Genomic DNA, 21,510 nt, shown 5'->3' with positions numbered 1-21,510 from the left:
TTCTGTTCTGCTACATGCTGAAAACTGAAAAAGAATCTTCCTTTTTTGTTTTAATTAGACAAAATTGACAAGAGTTTTGCTAGTTTTCCCTTTTAGCCCAAGTGACAGGAAGAAAGGCAAAACTGGTGTTTTCTATTCCTCCTTTCCCTCTCCACTAGATGAGAAGATGTCATGTAGGAGGAGGAGTAAATGGAAAGAGCTGATAGAAAAGGGATATCAATGGAAATGACATGCCCCCAAAGGTCAGCCCATGGAAGGAAAAGGGATTGGGGCTTGCTTTCCCAGCATGGGTGGGAAGAGTAAAGATACAGGGAAATCCACCAGTCAGGGGCCATGGAACAGCCTTCTGAATAGAATGCCAAGTTAGCATCATTGCTGAAGCTGAAATCCATGTAATTTCATAAGCAGCTTCATTTCTAGTCAGTTTCTTCATGGAATACAAGCAACTTGAGGCTGAGATGCAGAAGGACCCTTGATCACTTCTATGCCATATACAGCATTCCCTGCTAATACTAAATACAGTATCAGTCATTTTTGGCATATTTTATCTAGTATGCTACAAGGGCAACCAAAGCCCAGTTTTGACTCAAGAATGCCCATATTATTCTACGCAAGCTTGAATATCAAATCTAGAGACTACCTTACAAGCAAACACAGTGTATCTCACATCCCATTGCTAGTAGATACATGCAATGTATTGACACAATCTCAGGATACATTCCATCACTATATATATTTTATAGATCATTTGTAATACTACATCTTCTACCAGACTGCAAAAAGTTTACTACCCTTGGGGAAACACATTTCATTTGTTTCTTTATTTTAGCTCAATAATTTCTAAGCTTCCTTGAAGGGCAAAAACTTACAATAAAATTGCATGCAATTAACACATAATAATACAATATTACTAAAACATAGAATGCTGGAGTTGACCTCAGTACTGTACTAAAATCAGAGCCAGTTACTCCTAATTGAAACATGGGAAGATTTGAGAAAGTAAATATTCTATAGGGTTTTTTCAAAATCTAATGGCCCACAATGGCAGCTTATTCTATAGACATAAGACTTCCAATAAATATGCATTCTTTATCTACCTTAATAGCTCCTAAATAGGACAATAGGAAATGGTCTACACTTCTGATATTAAAATACAAACCAGACTCTTTTAACACAATGCTTGAAGTGAATTAGTCCCTATTTTTTTAACAACTTCCAACTTTAATAGCAGCTCTTTGAGGTGGCTCTGAACTGATAAGTAGTACAATATAGGTATTATGTGTTCCAATTCCCTTGCTTCCATTAGCCTCAGGAGCTGTATGGTTCAATATTTGCAGTTTTCTAGCAATCTTTAAAGTCTGCCCCATGCAGAGCACTTTATTATACCCCCACCTGGACTCCTGTTGGGCAAGTATATGTTCTACAATTCTACATTTTAATATTTTTCTCCATTTAGGAAACCCAAACTCCTGCTCTGAGATTCTAGTTTGACTTTAATAATATGTTAATTATGCATTCTTCAAAAATAAATCCAGCAATTTGTGAAATTTGTTCTTGGCCATTAAACACATTAAAAAAAAAATTTGGCTTAGTTTCTACAGCATAAAATACACAAATCTTCATTAGGCAAGAGAGGTCAGGGTTCTCTGAATGCAGTTTTAGAAAGTTGTATATCCTTTTTCATTAGTGAACCTGATTCCCCTTCCCATTAAAATATTGCCTAATTCAACTTGTGCAGTTTATGGTACTGCACTGTTCTGTGTCACTTTCTAGAATAATTCAGAAAAGTTTTCTGATAGCTGCTAGCCCATATTTATGAATTAATCTCACTAAATTACAGATAATTAGAACCCAGAAATTCTCCAAATCTATTCTCTGTTGCATCATGTTGCAGTTCCAGTAAATTCTATAATTCTTTGTAAAGTCTTTAAAATGAACAATGTTTTTTTTAAAAAAACCACCATGGATTAATATGGTAACACTTTAAACAATGCAGTATGTACGTGAGTGTCTAGGTGTAGCTTGTAAATCATTTTTTAGAACAACAGGAAACAGGATGATTGATTACATTTTTTTGAAAAATGTAGGAAGTCAGATATTTCGGTGCAAATTACTTACCTTTTCAAATCTTTGAAAACAGTAAAAAAATAAGTCAGGAAGCTTCTGTTAATTTTTTTCCAGCATATGGATAATGTTCAACAGGAAGCATGCTTGACTATGGAAGCTTAATCTGTAATAATGAACACTAGATAGATTGTTTATTTGTTTTAGCATTGTCTGGTCTGTTTGTGCCCTTGGCTGGTCAGTATCACAGATGTATTATGAAGTTCAAGGTGACCAACAAATATAGTTCTGCCTTCCAGCATAAGGAAGCATGAAGATCTGTCTTTAGAAGTTGACGTTGCAATTGGTTATTTTTCAGGAGTTGAAGAGGGCATTTTATTTTACTTCTTTCATGTTTTTACAACACCTGAAGTAAACAGTTACTCTTACTTATTACTATTACTTGCTGATTGAACAAAAACCTTAATTTGCTCTCCAACTGTTTCAACTTTTGGGATTAAACATTGTTTTAGGAACTTCTCTAACAATCTTAATTTTTAAAGCAGCAGCTACACTTTGATTTTTGGCACTATACTTGCTGATACTAACAAGCCCTGAGTATCTATTATGTGTAACTTGTTTACCATAACTGGATATAAAGTTATTTGATTTTGTTATATTTTAGAGATGTAAATATCTGTAACTTCTAATTAAGTTCTGATCAAAGCAAAGAATCTGACCAAAATTGCACTTTATATAAATTGATGTGGGATGTGAGGGAGAATAGAATGAATGCCAGTTTGGATGTCTGTTAAAGGAAATATAAATAAAGGTAATCTGGAGAAAATTTGCATGAACATGTATTCATTTATTAGTTTGTTTGTTTGTTTATTTGTCCCCGCCCATCTCCTCCCATCGGGGGACGTTAGTAGAGTAGGTCAAAAGGCTACATTAAATATATTTGGATTAAGTAAATACAAAAGAGATAGATTTGTGAATTAGATTATTTATTTATTTGTCTGTCTGTCTGTCCCCACCCATCTCCTCCCATCAGGGGACATTAATATAGTGGGTCAAAAGCATACATTAAATGTATTTGGATTAAATAAATACAAAAGAGATAGATTTGTGAATTAGATTCATAGCTGGTGTAGGCCAATTTTAAAAACTATGAACTTTGCTGTAATAATTTTTCCCTGCCTCTGTTGATGGACACTCTCCTCCTAGTCTTGATAATGTTGTGTAGTTATAAACATACCAGTTCCTCACCATCCTTGGAAAACCATCTTCTTTTATTTCCTCACTTCAGTAGCAAACAGACTCATATTCCAGACAGCTCATCGTGTATTTATTAGTGTTTATTTTCTCATTGTAGAGACTGCATGGCACATTTCCCAACTCCCAGACTTAAAAAAAGCCCTCAAACATTGTTCTGCTAGCAAGCTGAGTGATTATTGGCCAAAGGTGCTATCTGTGAGCTCTAGACTTGCAGGTATAGAGACAGCACTGTCCTGAATATGCTTCCAATTTGCAGAAGGTGAGGACAGTGGTGGAGAGAATGCAGGTTGATTATAAAGAGCCCTGGGAAGAATTATCACATGAACCAACTGGTAGTATGGCAGTGCTCTTAGGGTAAAAAGAGAACTTGGAGCTAAAACTTTCCTTGCTTCCTAAATTATCAGCTATTAAAATGACAAATGTTCTTGAATATTTGTTGCTGTTTACACTTCAAACCCTCTTTGTAAATAATCTGAATTTAGGATGTAGAAAGATCTGGATAAGATTTTTCAGGAAAGTGGGAGAGCTGACTGGATTAAATGTTATTCTACAAGCATTCCAAATTGAAGGAGATGAAAAAAAATATTTGAAATCCAGTCTTGAGGCTAATTAGCACAGATGATGTTTTATTTTCATACTTGACTTCAGTAATCAGATTTGAAATATAATTAATAATGTGCATGGGAGGGAGAGGAAAATTTTGACCAATAGGAGGTAACATTTATTTAACAGTTACAAGATTTGGAAAATGTAAAAGACTTATGGGAAGAGAATAATTGATAGAGGAATTACCATCATGACATACTGTAGATTTTAATAGCAGAAAATGGAACTTGCAGTAGTAAGCAGACACACACATCTCAGGACTGGAGAATCCAGAAGTATGTAAATTCTCTTTTTTAAAAAATGGAAGTGTTTGGAGGATTCTTAGTAAAAGTCAGAAATATATTTATGCTTACTTTGTTTCCAGTATATGTCCTTCTCTATTTCTTTGGGAAGTGAAAAGAAATCACAGATGGAAGAAGTGGCAAACAGTTTTTATATTGTAGCAGAAACTTAATTCAGATGAGGCTTTTTCTTTCTAGCTCAGTGCATTTAGTTGCTTGTGTTGTTTATTCGTTTAGTCGCTTCCGACTCTTTGTGACTTCATGGACCAGCCCACGCCAGAGCTTCCTGTCGGTCGTCAACACCCCCAGCTCCCCCAGGGACGAGTCCATCACCTCAGTTGCTTGTAGAATATACTTAATCTTGTTTAGATATTGCATACTTGTTAAGCGACTAACTTTCACATATTCTCTCCATGTCTGTGTTACATATGCATGGTCACCTAGGGACAAAAGCATGCATCAAATCTTTATTTTGGTCATTGACCAGCATAGCATTACACAAGCAACCCAACAATTTGATTAGAGCAAAATAGCCAAATCCATACTCAAGAAACATTGGACTTGAGTATGAATTCATTCAGATAACAGAATTGCAGAACTTTTACCAATGAATTCAATACAAATTCAGCAGCATCCACAGGGGCAATCAGCAATGTCAAAATGGTAGATGCAATTTGGCAATTAAAGCCCTTCCCCTTTTAAATCTTTGTTGCACACACCTAAAAAGGGATAGAGCTTCAATAGCCCAGTCACAACTACCATTTTGATGTTGTTGCCACCTTTGCCGAGGCCCCTGTACCAATTCCTGCTTGGCTGAAACATGCTTGCTCATTCAAGCTGCAACACTATATAGCGTGCTATCTTATGAGTTATAATATCCTCAAAATGAAAATGAAATCATTCAGTATAAGAGTGTTCCTCATACAATTAGCACAGTGGAAAGAGAAATGTTTTGAAGATATATAGGATTGGGATAGTGGCATTCCTCAGAGATAAGAGACACTAAAGCTTCCAACGCAGGGCTGAAAAAATCCAGGTAACCACTAGAAAGCATCAAAGGGGTAGTTGTCACTGCAGCCATTTAGTGTTATCCAGATTTTGGCAGACCATATCTAATAGCTTTTTATTCTAGCTATCTAGCTATCTATTTGTTATTTTATTTATTTATTTATATTTATTTATTACTTTTACCTTTGAAAAACATCTGTTCACAGGCAGCTATGCCTCTGTTTTCTTTCTACTTCTAATGTTGAAATGTGACTTCCAACAAGACATAACCAAAATGCTTATTGATTTTTATATCTACGGACAATAGATAGAGACTGGAAACTTACTTCCATATAGCTAAAATGTTTACACCTGGACAAGTCTTGACTGTAAAGTATTTTAAATTTAAACTGGAGTAGTGCTTTTAAAATTTTCTTTGTATATACAGTAGCTGAAATCTATTATTCTGGCTTGCTACTGAGAATGTGAATATATCAGTACTCAGTTTAAGCCTTCTCCAAATAAAAAATGGGGGTGGGGGTGGAATCTAATTTCTTTTTTTAAAGTCTAACAGCTTTTTATCCAGTTTATTTTGAAAAATGTAAAGGATTACATATTCATAATTACTTAATTCTGTCAGATATCCCTAACAATATTTATGTTTTTGTTTTTATTTGCATGGGAAGTGTTTCCATCCAGGAGACCTATTCCCAAATGTGTGAAGTTTAAAAATTATGTTTTGAAAGGAAGAATACATAAATTAAAAACTGGCAATGATTGGCTTTTCCATTAAGCTTTATTTGTTTTTTCTTTCTAATTTAGAATTAATTAGAATAATTTTTTGTTCTTATTCCTCATTATGTCCCCTAAAAGACTGCCCATTCTCTGTTAGTGCATCCTATCCATAGAAACTGTTCCCTGGATATATATATTAAGTACCCCTCTTTTCAATCCCTTACCATATGGTACACTTTGTGCTTGTTTTCTGGCTTATCTGCCTGTATAACCAAGTTTCAGATATTTAATGGCATTTGTCAAGATTCTTTTCCAATTCCTATGTTTTTTCTTTCCTTATTGTTCTGTTGCTTTCCCAGTATCTGTTCTAAATTACAAATACCAAGAGTAATGGTCTTTCTGTTTTACCCATATAATTTTGTTAGATTCCTTGTATATAGGTGGCATAAATAGTTTAAAGAAATAAGTACCAGAAATGCATGGCATTACAAGAGAAGTATATTATAATGACTCACTATATACCTTCTAAAGTTCAATAATCCTGGTGAAGAGAGTTTTGTACCTCAGAATGTAAAACAATGATAAGTAATTACTTAATGAAGTCCCTAGAAATGGGCAAAATTGTTTATAGACAATGCATTCCTAGTGCCGTGAGCTTATGGACATTAGAATTTCATAAAAGTTCTCTATCAAGAATTCTAGTTAGAAAATACTGGTAATTGTTATCCACTTTACCTCTTTTGGTTGAACAGACTATATATAATAATGTGATGTAAGCAGTTTAGTATATACTGCAAGGGGGCCTTAAATCACAAAGTAAAAAGAGGTGTTTTCAAATTTGGTCACATGTAATAGTCACCACCTAGTGAGTATTGTGCTTAGCCTAGAAATAAAGTGAATTCCAGCAAATAACAAAATAATTGTTTTAACAATTTTATTAAATATTATGTTAAATAACAAAGTTATAATTTTGGAGTGTGGCATCAGAATTTTAAATGTTGGAAAAGTTTGTCTATTTCTTCTCTTTTTTTTTTAGTAGTGTCTGATTCATTAACACAATTTATGCAAAGGTTGTTAGATTTTTCAACCAGCTAACCTTCAGTCTCTTTGTAGAAAGTATGTTGGATCCTTTTCAAACTCATATTTTTTCATTTATGTTATGCAGGTAAGTTCAGAGAGACTTTTTCCCCCTACAACAGCTAATGTGTTTGGAGACTGATTTTGTAAGATTGAACTATTCTATAAAATTGGGCCATTACGCTTCTTTGATAAATTATGGTAACCATTTGACTGGCTTTTAGATGCATAAATAACAGAACAAAATCCCATGTGAAGTCATTATTGAGTAATGTTGGAAAAATGGGGTCAAATATGCTGAAAGACATCCAATTTCTGTATCATATTCTTTTTTTAATAAGAATTTTATTAAGTTTCAAGCAAAGATAAAAGCTACAGAAAAACAAAAAACTACAAAGAAAAAAAAAGAAAAACTAAAAAAGTATAGAAACATAAGAGAAAATTTTTCAAAATTACAAAAAGAAGTGACTTCTGACTTCTAACAGCAAGGATATATAACAATTTTCCATAATCAACCCCTTACTCTATATTAAACCAAAATCACATTATTTCTATAAATCATTCCATTGGCACATTATAAAAATCACTAAATACAGTTGCTCCCTCCCCTTATGTTAAAAGAATACACACACACACCTCCTAATCAATTCCCCCCCCAAAATTAACATTTATTTATTTCCATCCTACTACTATTTTATACATTCCTGTCTACTATGACAAAGATCAAACTAAAAAACATATAAATTGTCTGCCACTGTACTTGATAATACAACAGTTTTAATAATCTTAATCATATTAAACCCAAAACCAGACATTTATTATTTTTTTTATTATACCTTAATAGTCTTAATCCAAATAATTAAAGTTAAACGAAATCAGCCAAACCCTAAACGCAATCCAGGTAAATATTCTTAAGCCCTTATCCCTCTTCAAAATAGATCAGAGCATTTACATATCCCCACAATGCACACAGAGCATTTTTCTTAAAAAATATCAAACAGCCCAACTACCCCCCTCAAAAAGCCCCTGACTTCTCTTCAGGAGACCTCCCATACATAATAAACCCTTTTCCATGGTGTTCCATCAGAAGATCAGTTTCACTTGTGACTTGCAACTCGATCTCTCCCTTTAATTTCATTAACTCGACTATCCGATCTTCAGCATTTCAACAGAAATCCCGATCTCACTCTTAGAAGAGACATTTCTGTTGCTGTTAAATTCCTCAGTTTCATCCACGACATCCCCAACCAGATGACACATTTTAGACCTCGTATCTTCCACAATGTCCTGAATGCCTTGCATAAAAATTTGGTAGGAATCAGAAAGAATCTGTTTAAAAGCTTGTTGGAAATCAGACAAAGTCTGTTTAAGAACCTCCTTGTCTCAAGCAGTAGATTATGGCACCCCCAGGAGCTTAACCAGTGAAAGTCGAAGATATGAAAGAATTCCAAAATGTGTTTACATAAACGAAAGTGAGATATGTAGACAGCTCCCCAGGGAAAGTAGAAACAGAAACAGAAAGTTCAAAACAGCCAACTCAACGTGTAGGAAAATACTAATGTATTCAAAGTTAGTACAGAAATAATAACAGGGAGACAATTATTTACTCTCAATCCTCCTTAATATTTGGATGGAAAACGAAGTCCAAAACTTTAAAAGATTTTTTTTAAAAAAATTGATTCCAAAAATAACGATAAACACCAAGAGAATCTGCTTCTCCTTGTTGTAGAAAGCGTCTCTTAGGGTACGCGTACTTAAAAGAAATATAGATTGGGTGATTTAGAAATAGGGTGGCCGGTCTTAGTGTCCCTTTAAGGCTACAGCACGGCTTGGAAATGGTGACATCCCAGCTTCCCGGATAGCTCTTACCAGTTGAACGCGAACGCTGTTTGCGATCTTCTGGCTGCAAGCAGCCATCTGGAGGACAGATGGGGTGGTTCCAGGTGTTTTCCTTTTTTCAGAAAAACACTCCTGGGCTTCAGGAAAAACCTGCTTGAGCCTGAAAAAACTGCTGCGTTATCAGTTCTGCCTGCTGAGCCCAGGGGCACAGCTATTCAGTCCACCATGTCCCCACCAGAAGGCCCAATTTCTATATCATTCTAATGGTACAGAAATAATAATAGAATAATGCGTGCATGTCAAAGAGCAGATGAAAGAACTCATTGCCACGGAAATAAGAAAATCCCCAAGATGCAGGAAATTATCACAGATTTTCCTAAAGGGATTCCAATAATGGTCAATTAATACATCATAACTTTCATTTGTCTGTTATTGCAATAAATCTATATCTTTTAAACCTTGTGTCTTTTTTTTAAGGAATTCAAAATGTGCTGAATCTATTCTGTGCAGTCCTTACAGAAAACAAAGTCCTCTTTCATTCTGCTAGTTTCCAAAGACTGAGTGATGCCTGTAGAGCATTAGAATCCTTAATGTTTCCTCTCAAATATAGGTAAGGTTTTTATAATGACTCTACCAAATTTCTTTATATGCCGCTGATTATCTTATTTTTATTTGCCACTCCTTTTCAGTTAAGATTTCCAAGAATCTGGGACTCTTAGAAACATGTTGTAAAACAGTATGTCACACATACGCACCCCAGGTTTCATCAACTGACTTGTTTTACTTTAATTTATTTCAAATACAGGTCAAAGGGCACTCATAGATATGTTAAGTTTCAGTATCTCAGCTGCAATGTCTTTTCAGATTCATTGTAGTTTTTAAGACGTCCTCAGCCAGGCTTTTAGTGTATAAACATAATACTGTTCTCCACATTATAGAGGTTATCAAAACATTCTGATACAGTTACTTGGTTCCTGAAACTGTTGACATTTCTGCACACTCAAGCTGTGATGTGCCAGATAGTCTGGTTCCTTCTCTTTCCAGTCTTGAACAGCCTTAATCGAGCTCATTGATTTTGTGAGGGATGAGGAGCTGCTAAAGGCTTCATGTGCAAAAGTGAGATACAAGACCCAGTTACAACAGCATAATGTTTAACTCCTCTGCCAATATCCAAGCCATCTGTCCCATTATAAATTAAAAACAAGCTCATAGATATTTTCTGCCCTATTTGTTAATCTAGTGACAAGTTCAAACATTTCCATGGTTATTATGAAAACCATGAAATGCACAAGCTCAGCATGAGTATTCAGTCATAGCCTTGGAGTTTTCAGCACCTCAGAGACAACTGAAACCACCTCAAGTAATGTTTACTCACTGTGTGTGTAATAATTTACCCATTATTTCGCAGTAAAAGATTTTGACAGGCTGACGGAGGTCATATCTTGGAATAATCCCAAATATGGTATTCAAACTTAATATGAAAGGTCACATTTATATAGGAGGGAGGGGGATGGAGAGAAAGAGTGTGTGTGTCTGTGTGAGAGAGAGAGAGAGAGGTGGTATTCCTCCAGGTACCATCTGAACACAACTTTGGAATTCTTCCTACCTGGATAAGCATAAATTAATCATTGTGTTTAATATATTAATAGGTTTTAGGCTATTGAAATAATTTCTGTATATAGATCTATTTCACATACACTGTATTGTTGCCAGCAAAGTACAGATTTAGATGATAAAAACAGCTTTATTTCAACTATTTTAACTAATTATTCTTATTTAAATTTAGATTACAATTCTTGCTTATCTGTAACATTTTAGATAAAGTTTGGCTTGGAAAAATGTAATTTTAAGTACATTACCTCGATCAATAGTTGTCTGTGTATTTTATATCCAGCCTTCTTCATTAATTTTAAAGATTATATTTCAGTCATACGATTGAGGAAACTATAAATAGAAAATACAGTGAAATGTATTATGTGGTATTTTATTAACTAGAAACTAGAATGTTAAATTATTTTTGTAAAAACTATACTTATTAGGCAAGAAAATAGTTTAAAAAAATTAAATAGAAAGCCCAGTTAATGTATTTTTGCTAATATAATGGAAATAATAGAAACGCATGTAAACCTTGCTGTCTAACAAAATAGAGTGGCTGCATTATTTGTCCTTCCCTCCCTTTCTTCCCAGTTACCCGTACATTCCAATTTTACCTGCACAACTCCTGGAAGTTCTAAGTTCACCAACACCTTTTATTATTGGCGTGCATTCTATCTTCCGTAACGACGTTCATGAACTTGTGAGTATATTAAGCTGGGTTTTATGCCTACATAGGCTACATCTAAAATTAAATAAATTTTACTTTAATTTTACTCAAGCAACAGGATATTTTCTTACATTCCTGCATATTGTGCATCCCAAAATCTTCTCACTATTCCCCAAACCATATGTGGTTGGGGTCTAATGGGAGGGAACGTTCCACTAGGAATGCTACATTAGCAGTGGGTGAATCCAGAGAGATTATGCGGTGTAAAATATTAGTATATGGCGGTCTTAATTGTAAGAATTACAAAGTGGTAAAAGCCTATTAATGACATAACAGTGTAAAAAAATCATTACACATACATATAAAAAAATATAATGGAGAAAAATTGGAATCTTTGGTGGGGAAAAAACACATTTGGAAATAATAGTAATAATGTGATTTATCAAAACCAGTACCATAGTCTTTTAATTTTGAATGATTAACTTCTGATATTTTTTAAGAGCAGCTTAAGCTCAGCACTGAGTAGTAATGAGTATTAGAAATAATAGGCACAATCTGGTAGTGGTTGTTTTAGTGGAAACCTTCCTGAAAGGGACAGATGGACCAGTGGCATTTGCTGATACCTGAAAAGCTAATTTGAAAAATTACCAGTTTATATGGTGAGTTGGATCCAGATTTATCTATAAATGCATTTTACCAGCAGGTCTTCTACTTCTCAGTTTCTGTTCCTCCTCCTCCATGCAGACTCCAAAATCTATTTGAGAATAACATGGGAAATGGCTCTGGTGAGCCAAAAGATAATCAGAAAAACTTGGATTGATCTTGCTCTCTCCTCTGAATGGAAGGAGCCCTTTCATTCACAAAAAAGGCTATCTAGAGTCCACCACTGCAGTCAGATATGCTATACAAAAAAGATTATACCTATAGCTTGATTAATTAAAACATTTTAGATATCAATCAGAATATTTAACTATTCCAACCAAGTAGTTGTCTGAATTTTTAAATTTGATTTAAAATCAGAACTTATATTTCCATCAGTTCAGCCCCTCCCTATTTTTCAATGGATTCTCTATGCTATTTGGTTTATTGCTGTTTCAATATTCTAATTTTGTCTATTGGTATTAAATATCATACAGAGTGTTTATTTCTGTCTCTCTGTCTTCTAGTTAGATGTAATCATAGCAGACCTAGATGGTGGTACAATTAAAATTCCTGAATGTATTCATCTCTCCCAGCTCCCAGAACCACTGCTCCAGCAGACTCAAACTTCTCTATCTTTAGTAAGTATAATTCTATGATACAGACATTCACCCACATTTAAACAAGTCACATAGTCTGTGGATAGCTGACTGGTGGCCTTGTTTAGGATGATCAGAGCCCTCTTGGGTAGAGGGGACTCGGAGGTGCACCTATGGGGCTGTGCAGAGGATTTTGCAGAACATCTGTGAGACAAAATTGCTCAGATTTGCTCCCAGTTAGACACCAGCTTTGGTACAGTTCCTGTGGAGGTGCCTAGGATACAGTCCTGCCATGTTATCTGGGAGGAGTTTGAACCTGTTGGACCTGAGGAAGCAGATAGGGTTCTCATGACTGTGAGCTTAGCCACCTGCCTATTACACCATGCTGTTCCTGGTTGGTGAAGGCCTCCTGGGAGGTGACATATTTTAGCAATGGTAACTTCTTCCTTGAGAGAGGGGATGGTTCCTCTGCCCCCTAAAGAGACATTGGACTGCCACCTCCTCAAGAAGCCATCCCTGGACCCAACCATACTGGACAATTTTTATCCTGTATCCAACCATCCCTTTTTAGGGAAGGTTGTTGAGAAGGTGGTTGCACAGCAGCTTCAGAGGACCTTGAATGAAGCAGATTGTCTGGACCACTTTCAGTCAGGTTTCAGACCCAGGAATGGGACTAAAACAGCATTGGTCACACTTTTAGATGACTTCTGGCAGGAGCAGGATGGGAGTAGTGCATCCATCCTCATTCTACTTGACCTCTTGATGGCCTTCAATGCCATTGACTATGGTATCCTTCTGGACCAGCTCCAGGGGTTTGGGGCAGGCAGGTTCTCTTTCTTCCTTTGGGACCTGTTCCAGTCAGTCAGGAGCAAGAGGTCCCGCCCCCTACTGCTACTGTGTGGGGTGCCACACGGTTCAGTATTTTCTCTGCTCCTGTTTAACATCTACATGAAGCCACTGGGGGAGTTCATCCATAGCCATAGGGTGAGATATCATCAGTATACTGATGATACCCAGATTTATACCTACCCCTGGTGAAGTAAGCAATGCTGTTGATATCCTGTCTCAGTGCCTGGAGGCTGTGCGGGTTTGGATGGGGAACAACAGACTTCAACTCAACCCTGGCAAGACTGAGTGGCTTTGGGTCTTAGGGCCACCAGGCTCTAGGAATTTACCATCTTTAGTTCTGGATGTGGTGGCACTGCCCCAGCGCACAATCTGGGGGTCCTTCTGGACTCCTGACTCCTGCTCAAAGAGCAGGTAGCATTTGTGGCTAGGAGGGTTTTTGTACAACTTTGGGTTGTGTGCCAGTTGCGATCCATTCCTGGACTGGGATGCTGTATGCTCAGTCACTCACACCCTGGTTACTTCCTGTATGGATTACTGTAATGTGCTCTACATGGGGGTGCCCTTGAAGAGCATCTGGAAGCTTCAGCTGGTGCAAAATGCAGTGGCACCAGCTGAAACATCTCATCGTTGTATCTAGATCGTTGCATATTATACCTCTGCTCCACAAACTGCATTGGCTACCATTTGCTTCTGAGTTCAATTCAAGGTACTGGTAATGATCTATAAAGCCCTACATGGCATGGGGCCAGGGTATTTGAGGGACTGCCTTGCCCCAATTACATCTACCTGTCCCATCTGATCTAGCAGAAGGGGCATGTTGCAGGTCCTATCTATGAAGGAATGTCATCTGATGGGACCCAGGAGGAGAGCCTTTCCTGCCATAGAGCCCACCCTTTAGAACATCCTACCCTTGAGGTGAGATTGGTCCCAACCTTGTTGGCCTTCTGGAAGAGCCTAAGGACATGGCTTTGCCATCTGGCCTGGGGATCTGGTGATGCTGGTGGAGAGCCTGCTAAGTGGTTGTACTGTTAGGAAAATGAATGATGCTCTCCCATTATGGTTTTAATAGTTTTAATGTTTTAAATGTTTGTAATTATTTTTGCAGTTATTTTTGGTGGGGGGGTGTTGGATTTTTAACTTTGTAAGCTGCCAGTCATAGCAGTGAGATGGGCAGCTATATAAATTTAATAAATAAATAAATAAATAAATAAATAGCCAGTCCACAAGCAATCCACACCCATACACAGCCCACTCCTGCACTCTTACCATTTTTTTAGCAGTCACTCAACATATATGACTTCTTTTTCATCAATTTTATTCTTCAGCACCAACATTTATAGTATTCATTTCAGTTCCACTCTGAACAGACATATAAGTCCCCAAATTTGTAAAATCATTCCCTCACCTTAGTTTCATACCAAATCATTTCATTGTTTTTATATTTAATTCTATTCATTGTGCTGGAGAGTTCTTGTTAAGCTGTTTTCATTCACTTTGAAACCCCATTTTAACTGCTTCTTGCTCTCATTGATTACATTATTATTATTAGATTTTTATCCCACCTTTATACACACACACAGACATGTACATGCACACATAGTTATGGTCAACTCAGGGTGGTGGACATACCTAATTCTCCTGACTCCTATATTTGTTGCATCTATCTCTTTCTGTTTCTTTACTTTACTTTACTTTACTTTACTTTACTTTACTTTACTTTACTTTACTTTACTTTACTTTACTTTACTTTACTTTACTTTACTTTACTTTACTTTACTTTACTTTACTTTACTTTACTTTACTTTACTTTACTTTACTTTACTTTACTTTACTTTACTTTACTTTACTTTACTTTACTTTACTTTACTTTACTTTACTTTACTTTACTTTACTTTACTTTACTTTACTTTACTTTACTGCTTTTTATCCCGCCTTTATTATTTTTTATAAATAACACAAGGCAGGGAACATACCTAATACTCCTTCCTCCTCCTACTTTCCACACAACAGCAACCCTGTGAGGTGAGTTGGGCTGAGTGACTGGCCCAAGGTCACCCAGCCGGCTTTCATGCCTAAGGCAGGACTAGAACTCTCAGTCTCCTGGTTTCTAGCCCATTGCCTTAACCACTAGACCAGACTGGCTCTCCAATCCATATATATGAATTATATAATATCTTCTTCCATCCTCTTTTTTGCAGCAATTTTTCTATTATATATTGTAGTGATTGCCTATCCTGATATACTCAGACTCACAAGCAGGTACTTAATGATATCTGATTTATTAAAAGAATAGTATGCAAATACAAAGAAAGCTGAGAATGAATAAAAGCGCGCCAAATACAAACTAAAAACCCTCGGCTCGAAACGTGATCCCTCCCCTCGCCCAACTGCAGCAGCCACCCCCCTCCCAGGTGCTGGTAACCGTTTTCCATTGATCCTGGGAAAGCAACCTTGAACAGATGAAATAACCCAAACACATTCCAAACCAGCAGCCAACAGATAACAACTCCCCGAAGTGGAATCCTCCTCCCTCCCGAGATGACACACGTATCAGGGAAATGACATGCGAAACGTTACGATGTACCAGGAACGTTGAAACGGTGAACATGACATATATCTTTTTCCATCTACAATGTCTTTCACTTCATCATTCCACCAAGCATCCTTTTTCATAATTCTCATAAGCATAATTTCACACACTTTCGTGCTATTCTATAACATAATTATTTTCACTCTGTTCTGAGTAGCTTCAACACCTTCTTATGTTCACTTTCCGTTGATTACATTAGGAGATTAAACGACTTTCTAATTAGTCTACTAAGTATTACATTTTATGTTTCGTTTTTTTCTTAAGAAAACCTTTGCTGGATATTAGGGCCATATTCTTTATTCCTTCCGTCTTCCCTTCTTTTCTTTCCTCTTTTTTTATAATGTTGATTATATCGTCTGAGTTCTTCATATTTCCCCTTTCAAGTTTAAAATTGCAGTTAGTTGTTCTGAGCTATAATTATTTCCTAGCTGAATTAATATTTTTTCCTCATATCTAGCACGAGACTGAAATAATAAGATATAAGAATGCAAACATTTGTTATTAAATTTTAATATGAATTCTAAATGTGGTACAATTTACATTTAAAATGTAAAAAATGTTTTAAAAACAAATCTAGAAACATTTTGCCAACATACAGCTTGCTTTTAAATTTTGTTCTTGAAATTGTAGGTTTTATATCCAGATTTGGCAACAGCAGATTATGCATTTCCTCCTCCTCGAACCGCTCTGTCACATTCCAAAATGTTGGTAAGACACAATGTTCCTAATGTTGAAATAAACAGGAAAGTATAATGTATTTACATTTCTGTATTTTTCCCAAATATTTTTACTCTATGTCATCAAAGATGCTGAACATTCGTAGAGTTTTTCTAATCTCTGAATTCTTGGCTACTGAAGATGGAGCTGATAAGAAAGCGTTAAGAGCACGTCTAGTTGTCAAGATGCACAAACACACCAGCATCACAGCACATTCAGTTAGGAGGGAGACAACATCAGCACGAAACAAAGGAGGGTTGCATGTGTAAAACAGCAACCTGGGTGGAATACCTACTTAGTTAAACACTATACAATATATGTTTGCCACTGCAGATGCAATCCTTGGCCATAGAGTATTACAAAGGCCACTTTTAGCTGTTAACATCATGCGGCCCTGGGAATACTGCTGTAGAATATCCCTTTTCTGCTGTTTCCATCTTTCATAATTAAGAGCAGTAGTTAGACTTACCATGAAGTATCTTTCTGGTCATTGAAAGATGTATCCACAATCCTCCTCTTTTGAATGGGAAAAGTGCTTAGAAATGTCATATACTTTACTGAGTTTTTGTTAAATATTATACATCGTTTTCCCATTTCCCTTGTGTTTCTTGTCAGTGGTAACTTTTGTTGTTACAATGAAGTGTTCAATAAAGAAGGAATTAAACTACACTCAGCATGAGACTGATGGGACAGTATTTCCTCTACAGGACTGGAAGGGGTATCAAGCCCTATCTTCTAGCTATAATTTGAAGCATTACTACAGGGTCTCATCTGCAATCCCTGTTTTAAATTTACTTTCCACAATTAGTATCAGTGCACAGTTTATGAGAAAATGAAGCACTTGGTGAAAAATGAAACTGAACTGAGGTATATCAGATGTACTGGTGCCAAAGTCCTTGAAGTGGGGTGTATGCCTGAGAAATTGAAGCTCTTGGAACTCAGTTATGTGGGAACATAAGCAAGCTGTCCACATGGGATCCAAGGCTGACTTGCATGAAATAGTAATAGAGCAACTGGCTTCATTTGGAAAAATCATTAGCAGCTGAAGGATAATTTTGTCACCATTCAAAACTAACCACAAATTCATCTTAAAAATTACATGTCATTTTAAAATCATATTGTGATTTTTAGCCCTTTAAGAATCTTAATAACTAGATTGTCCCAATTTTGGGGGCCAGCGGATACATTTGGAATTTTGAGAGCATGTTATAGTACTTAAAAAATGGTTGCCATGGAGGCCATGTCCAGCCACAAAATATCTGTTCACCAAAGGGATACTGGTGAAATTTCTTCCAGTCACCCATCTAGCCCTCCAGGAGAATCTGTTCCATCAGCATTGACCTTTGTTTCTCTGGCTACATGTGCAACTTTGTTTCTCTGGCTACATGTGCAACTTCAAAACAAATACTGGCTGCAGCCACTTGCCATTTTTATTGTTTAAGAATGTTTACTTGGTCTTTTTGGGACCCATTTTGCTTCCTATTTTTTTATTTAAAAAAACTAAAATAGAATAATTTCTGGTGGGGCTTGAAACCTGGTTTCAAGAAAGATGTTGTTAGACCAGTGGGCCCTCAGGCTACTGATAAATGACTTGGGAAGGAACATCTTGTTTTGTATTATAACAGTTTGGTGTCTTTCTTAGGATAAAGAGGTGCGAGGAGTCTTTCTTAGATTATTTGCACAGCTTTTCCAAGGATATAGATCTTGTCTTCAGCTAATCAGGATTCATTCAGAACCTGTGATAAACTTTCATAAGGTAAAAACAATGTTTAACCTAACCAATTCTAAATAATGTTGAATTTTTCTTTTTAAAAGGTTAAAATATACAAAATACTATTAGTTCAATAGGCACCTTGATCTAATCTGAAATTTTAAGATAATCCAGTTTCATAAAAATTTGTAAGATATACAATTTTTTTACTTCCTTTTTTCATGCTGTTTTTAGCTAAGGTTGTGTGTCACTAATACCTACAAATAATTCGTATCTCTTTCATTTTTGTAAGTGGAACTTCTGAATATGTTAGCTGAAAATCCAACCAGCAAACAGTATTTTTTACCAAGTAAATGTTTAATAAAGAACCTGTAGAATATTTCTCCTTTCTACTGAAAATAATATATCTAGGATAAAGATCTGAAATGGAACATAAGGCAAACAGTAACTCTAAAACTTAATTCTTAGATTTAGTTTCCATTTAATGAAAAATGCTGTTTTCTCAGATTTCTGGTTTTTTGTTTTTATTTTTTGTTGCCTTCGAGTCGGTGTTGACTCCTGCTGACTGCCTGGATTACTACCTGCGGTTTTGTTGAAAAGATTTCGGACATGGTTTGCCATTGACTATTCACTTTTCACTAGGACACTGTACTAGACAATACAGATACATGTAATACAGGCACATTATATGTTTTACTTATTTTAATCTTGTTCTTCAGTACCTTAGGCAACAGGGACACAATGTTCATAGCCTCAGTGAGGCAAAACAAAAAGTATATTAAATAGTATAATTCAGCAGCAGATCTGGATTAGGATCTAGGACTGTCTGAACTTTCCCTGTGGCTGCTGACTGTATTTCTGGTCAAGGCAACTAACGATCTAATCATTATAATTTCTACTCATGAGAATTCTGTGATTATATATTATGATGTATAGTAATTGGGATGGAACCATGTCATTGCTGTATATAGCATTGCATGCTGCATTAGTTGGCAAAAAAGTTTACCCCTGTGGCAATGCTTGTGTATTTGTTATTTATTTTCTAAGTTGGATAGGGAAGTATCCAGTACAATAGGTCCAGAGTCTTTAAATATTGTTTGGATACGTGCCTGAGTAGTTGAAGCTGCTACACCATCAGATTATAGGCAACTTATCATTAGGGAGGGGACAGGGGAGGGGAATCTGAGATTCAGACCGTTTAACTCTTGGTATCACCTGATGCTATAATTCCTAAGGCCTGAGGTAATTGCTGATCTAATTGAATTTCATTACTGATTCCTGAAGTAATTTCAAGCCCTGCTCTGATATCTCATCCTGTAATTGGTATAGATCAGATCCACATTCCATAGATCTAGTCTTCTAGCTTGCCTCCAAACATCACACATTGCTCAGATGTTTGCCAAGATCCTCCAGGGCCCAGCCAGATGCATCTTTAATGGCTGAGACAGCCCGGAATTGCCAGTCTCCTCAATATTGTGGCAAGTAGTTGTTACTATCTTTCCTTCCACAAGGATCTTCTGACTTACTCAAAATAAGATAAATTTCTCACACAGTGGAATTTTGCCTACCAAACACAAAGTGTTAGGACTGCCTCTAAAGCAGTTTCCACTCTCTACTCAGTTTTTCCATTAATACTATTCTATATTGACTGGCAAATTGTTTCTGCATAAAGCTCTTCTGTGCAAAATTGTTATATTTTTCTCAGCTTCTGAGTCAGAAATTTGAGGCTGCTGAGCAAAAGTTGAACTCTCTGGTTCCAAATTTAACCCCATCTTAGAGTCTGTGTTCTTCACCCAACTGACTACAAAACCCAAATCTATGGCAATTGCCTTTTAATAATAACTTTGAAAATAGCTATTACTTCCTCTTGCTGAGCTAATAAGCTCTCTGTATTTCATGTAGATCCCCTTTACTTTGTTCAGCATAGAAACAGTGGTCCTTCCACATGACCATTGTCTCTACCATCACCTGTCCCACTTTCTTTCCCAGACTAAAGAATAACCTGCAGCAATGTCTTCATTGTCAGGACATTTGTCATAGCTTTGCTTTCTATACCAGAACTCAGCAGCTCTTCATTTGCAATGACAGTCTGAAGCAAGGTTGTTGTTTTCCAGATAACACCCACTCTCTGGACAGTATCAATTGGCACACCTGACATCTCCATTGATCATTTATGATCTTTATGATATTCATCATGCACTGTTAGGTATTCAAGCTCATAAGTGTCATTTGGTTGAGTAGTTCTCTCTCTAATACTGTCATAGATCTCCCACCGAACTTACTGTTCTCCTATGTGTGTGAGCACGGAGACCATACAGAGTAATAGCAAGTTACCTGCAACTACAATTGGCTCACCTGCACAATTCATCCTTCCTTCAATCCTCAGTATTGTGGCCTAATTCTCAAAAACTGCTGTTTCAGTATCATGATTAAGATTCTTGGTGTACTTTTGCAGGAGAGCATGCACAAGAGGATCCACTGTCCAGGCAAAATTCTCAGCTTTTGAATGTTCTGTAATGATGGTTTGTAGTAATGCAAACATATGTGTGAATGCTGAGATGAGCGCACAAAGAACCATAGTCAGCAACCTGCTGAGATGGTTAAAAATATTGTGCCTTCTAGTGGAGATTAGGAATGAATAATATGCTTCATGTTAGATGTTAATTCATGATCCAATGAATAGTTTTGTAAAATAAACCAGATGGCTCCAGCAAGTGAGCCAAAATACATTCCATAAAGAGGAATAAACAAAAACTAAGAAAAATCTGACCATGGGGGGAAACTCTTTTTGACCTCAACTGGATTGTGAACATGAAGCAAAACTCATCCACCAAGTTGTTTTTCCAATCGAAAATTTTCTTGGCTGTTTAGCAGCAGTCTTCTCCATCCAATGTTCTTTCTTCATTTGCCTCATCACATGTTCTGATGCCCTAGAGGAAGGTAAAGGGAGGGGAGATGCCATGTGTTAGGTGAGCTGAGAAGCACATTGGCTTGTATCTCAAGAGACAGAGGGCCAGGTTTGAAATTATAGGGTAAATAATGTTATCTAATCTAGTTTTTCTATCATTTTGATTTTTTTAACAATCACACAGCTGTTAAATGGATTCTATATGTAACCATTTTACATCTTACCTTGCATAATTTAAATTTACTGAGAGAAAGCAGACTTCTGAATGCATTCCAAACATATTTGGAAAGCATTTTTGTGTGTTCATGGAAAGTTTTCTGTTTTTACAGCAACTTTAATGTTATGGTGGTTCAAGGCTTGGTTTTATTAAAAGCATTAGACACATCTT

The 21,510-nt window shown here is 36.3% G+C and overlaps 1 protein-coding gene and 1 long non-coding RNA gene across 3 annotated transcripts in view; one reads left to right on the top strand and one right to left on the bottom strand.

Moving 5' to 3' along the window:
- Nucleotides 1-21,510, top strand: part of SBF2 (SET binding factor 2) — a 266,379-nt gene that overhangs the window by 130,638 nt on the left and 114,231 nt on the right. For both annotated transcript variants that reach the window (XM_063289456.1, XM_063289454.1), the window contains exons 7-11: nucleotides 9,324-9,456; nucleotides 11,034-11,142; nucleotides 12,276-12,389; nucleotides 16,417-16,494; nucleotides 18,146-18,259. In XM_063289456.1, the coding sequence (XP_063145526.1) occupies nucleotides 9,324-9,456; nucleotides 11,034-11,142; nucleotides 12,276-12,389; nucleotides 16,417-16,494; nucleotides 18,146-18,259 (548 nt within the window). The remainder of the gene's footprint in view (nucleotides 1-9,323; nucleotides 9,457-11,033; nucleotides 11,143-12,275; nucleotides 12,390-16,416; nucleotides 16,495-18,145; nucleotides 18,260-21,510) is intronic.
- Nucleotides 16,327-21,443, bottom strand: LOC134487581 (uncharacterized). Its single transcript, XR_010066871.1, has 3 exons — nucleotides 21,347-21,443; nucleotides 20,985-21,144; nucleotides 16,327-16,510 (listed from the first exon to the last, which is right to left on the bottom strand). It is a non-coding gene; the product is annotated as an uncharacterized LOC134487581 (long non-coding RNA).

The sequence above is a fragment of the Candoia aspera genome, chromosome 1 (genome assembly GCF_035149785.1).
Source record: "Candoia aspera isolate rCanAsp1 chromosome 1, rCanAsp1.hap2, whole genome shotgun sequence".
Taxonomy (NCBI): Eukaryota; Metazoa; Chordata; class Lepidosauria; order Squamata; family Boidae; genus Candoia; species Candoia aspera.
The sequence above is the reverse complement of the archived record's forward strand: the minus strand, read 5'-3'. Positions and strand labels throughout refer to the sequence as shown.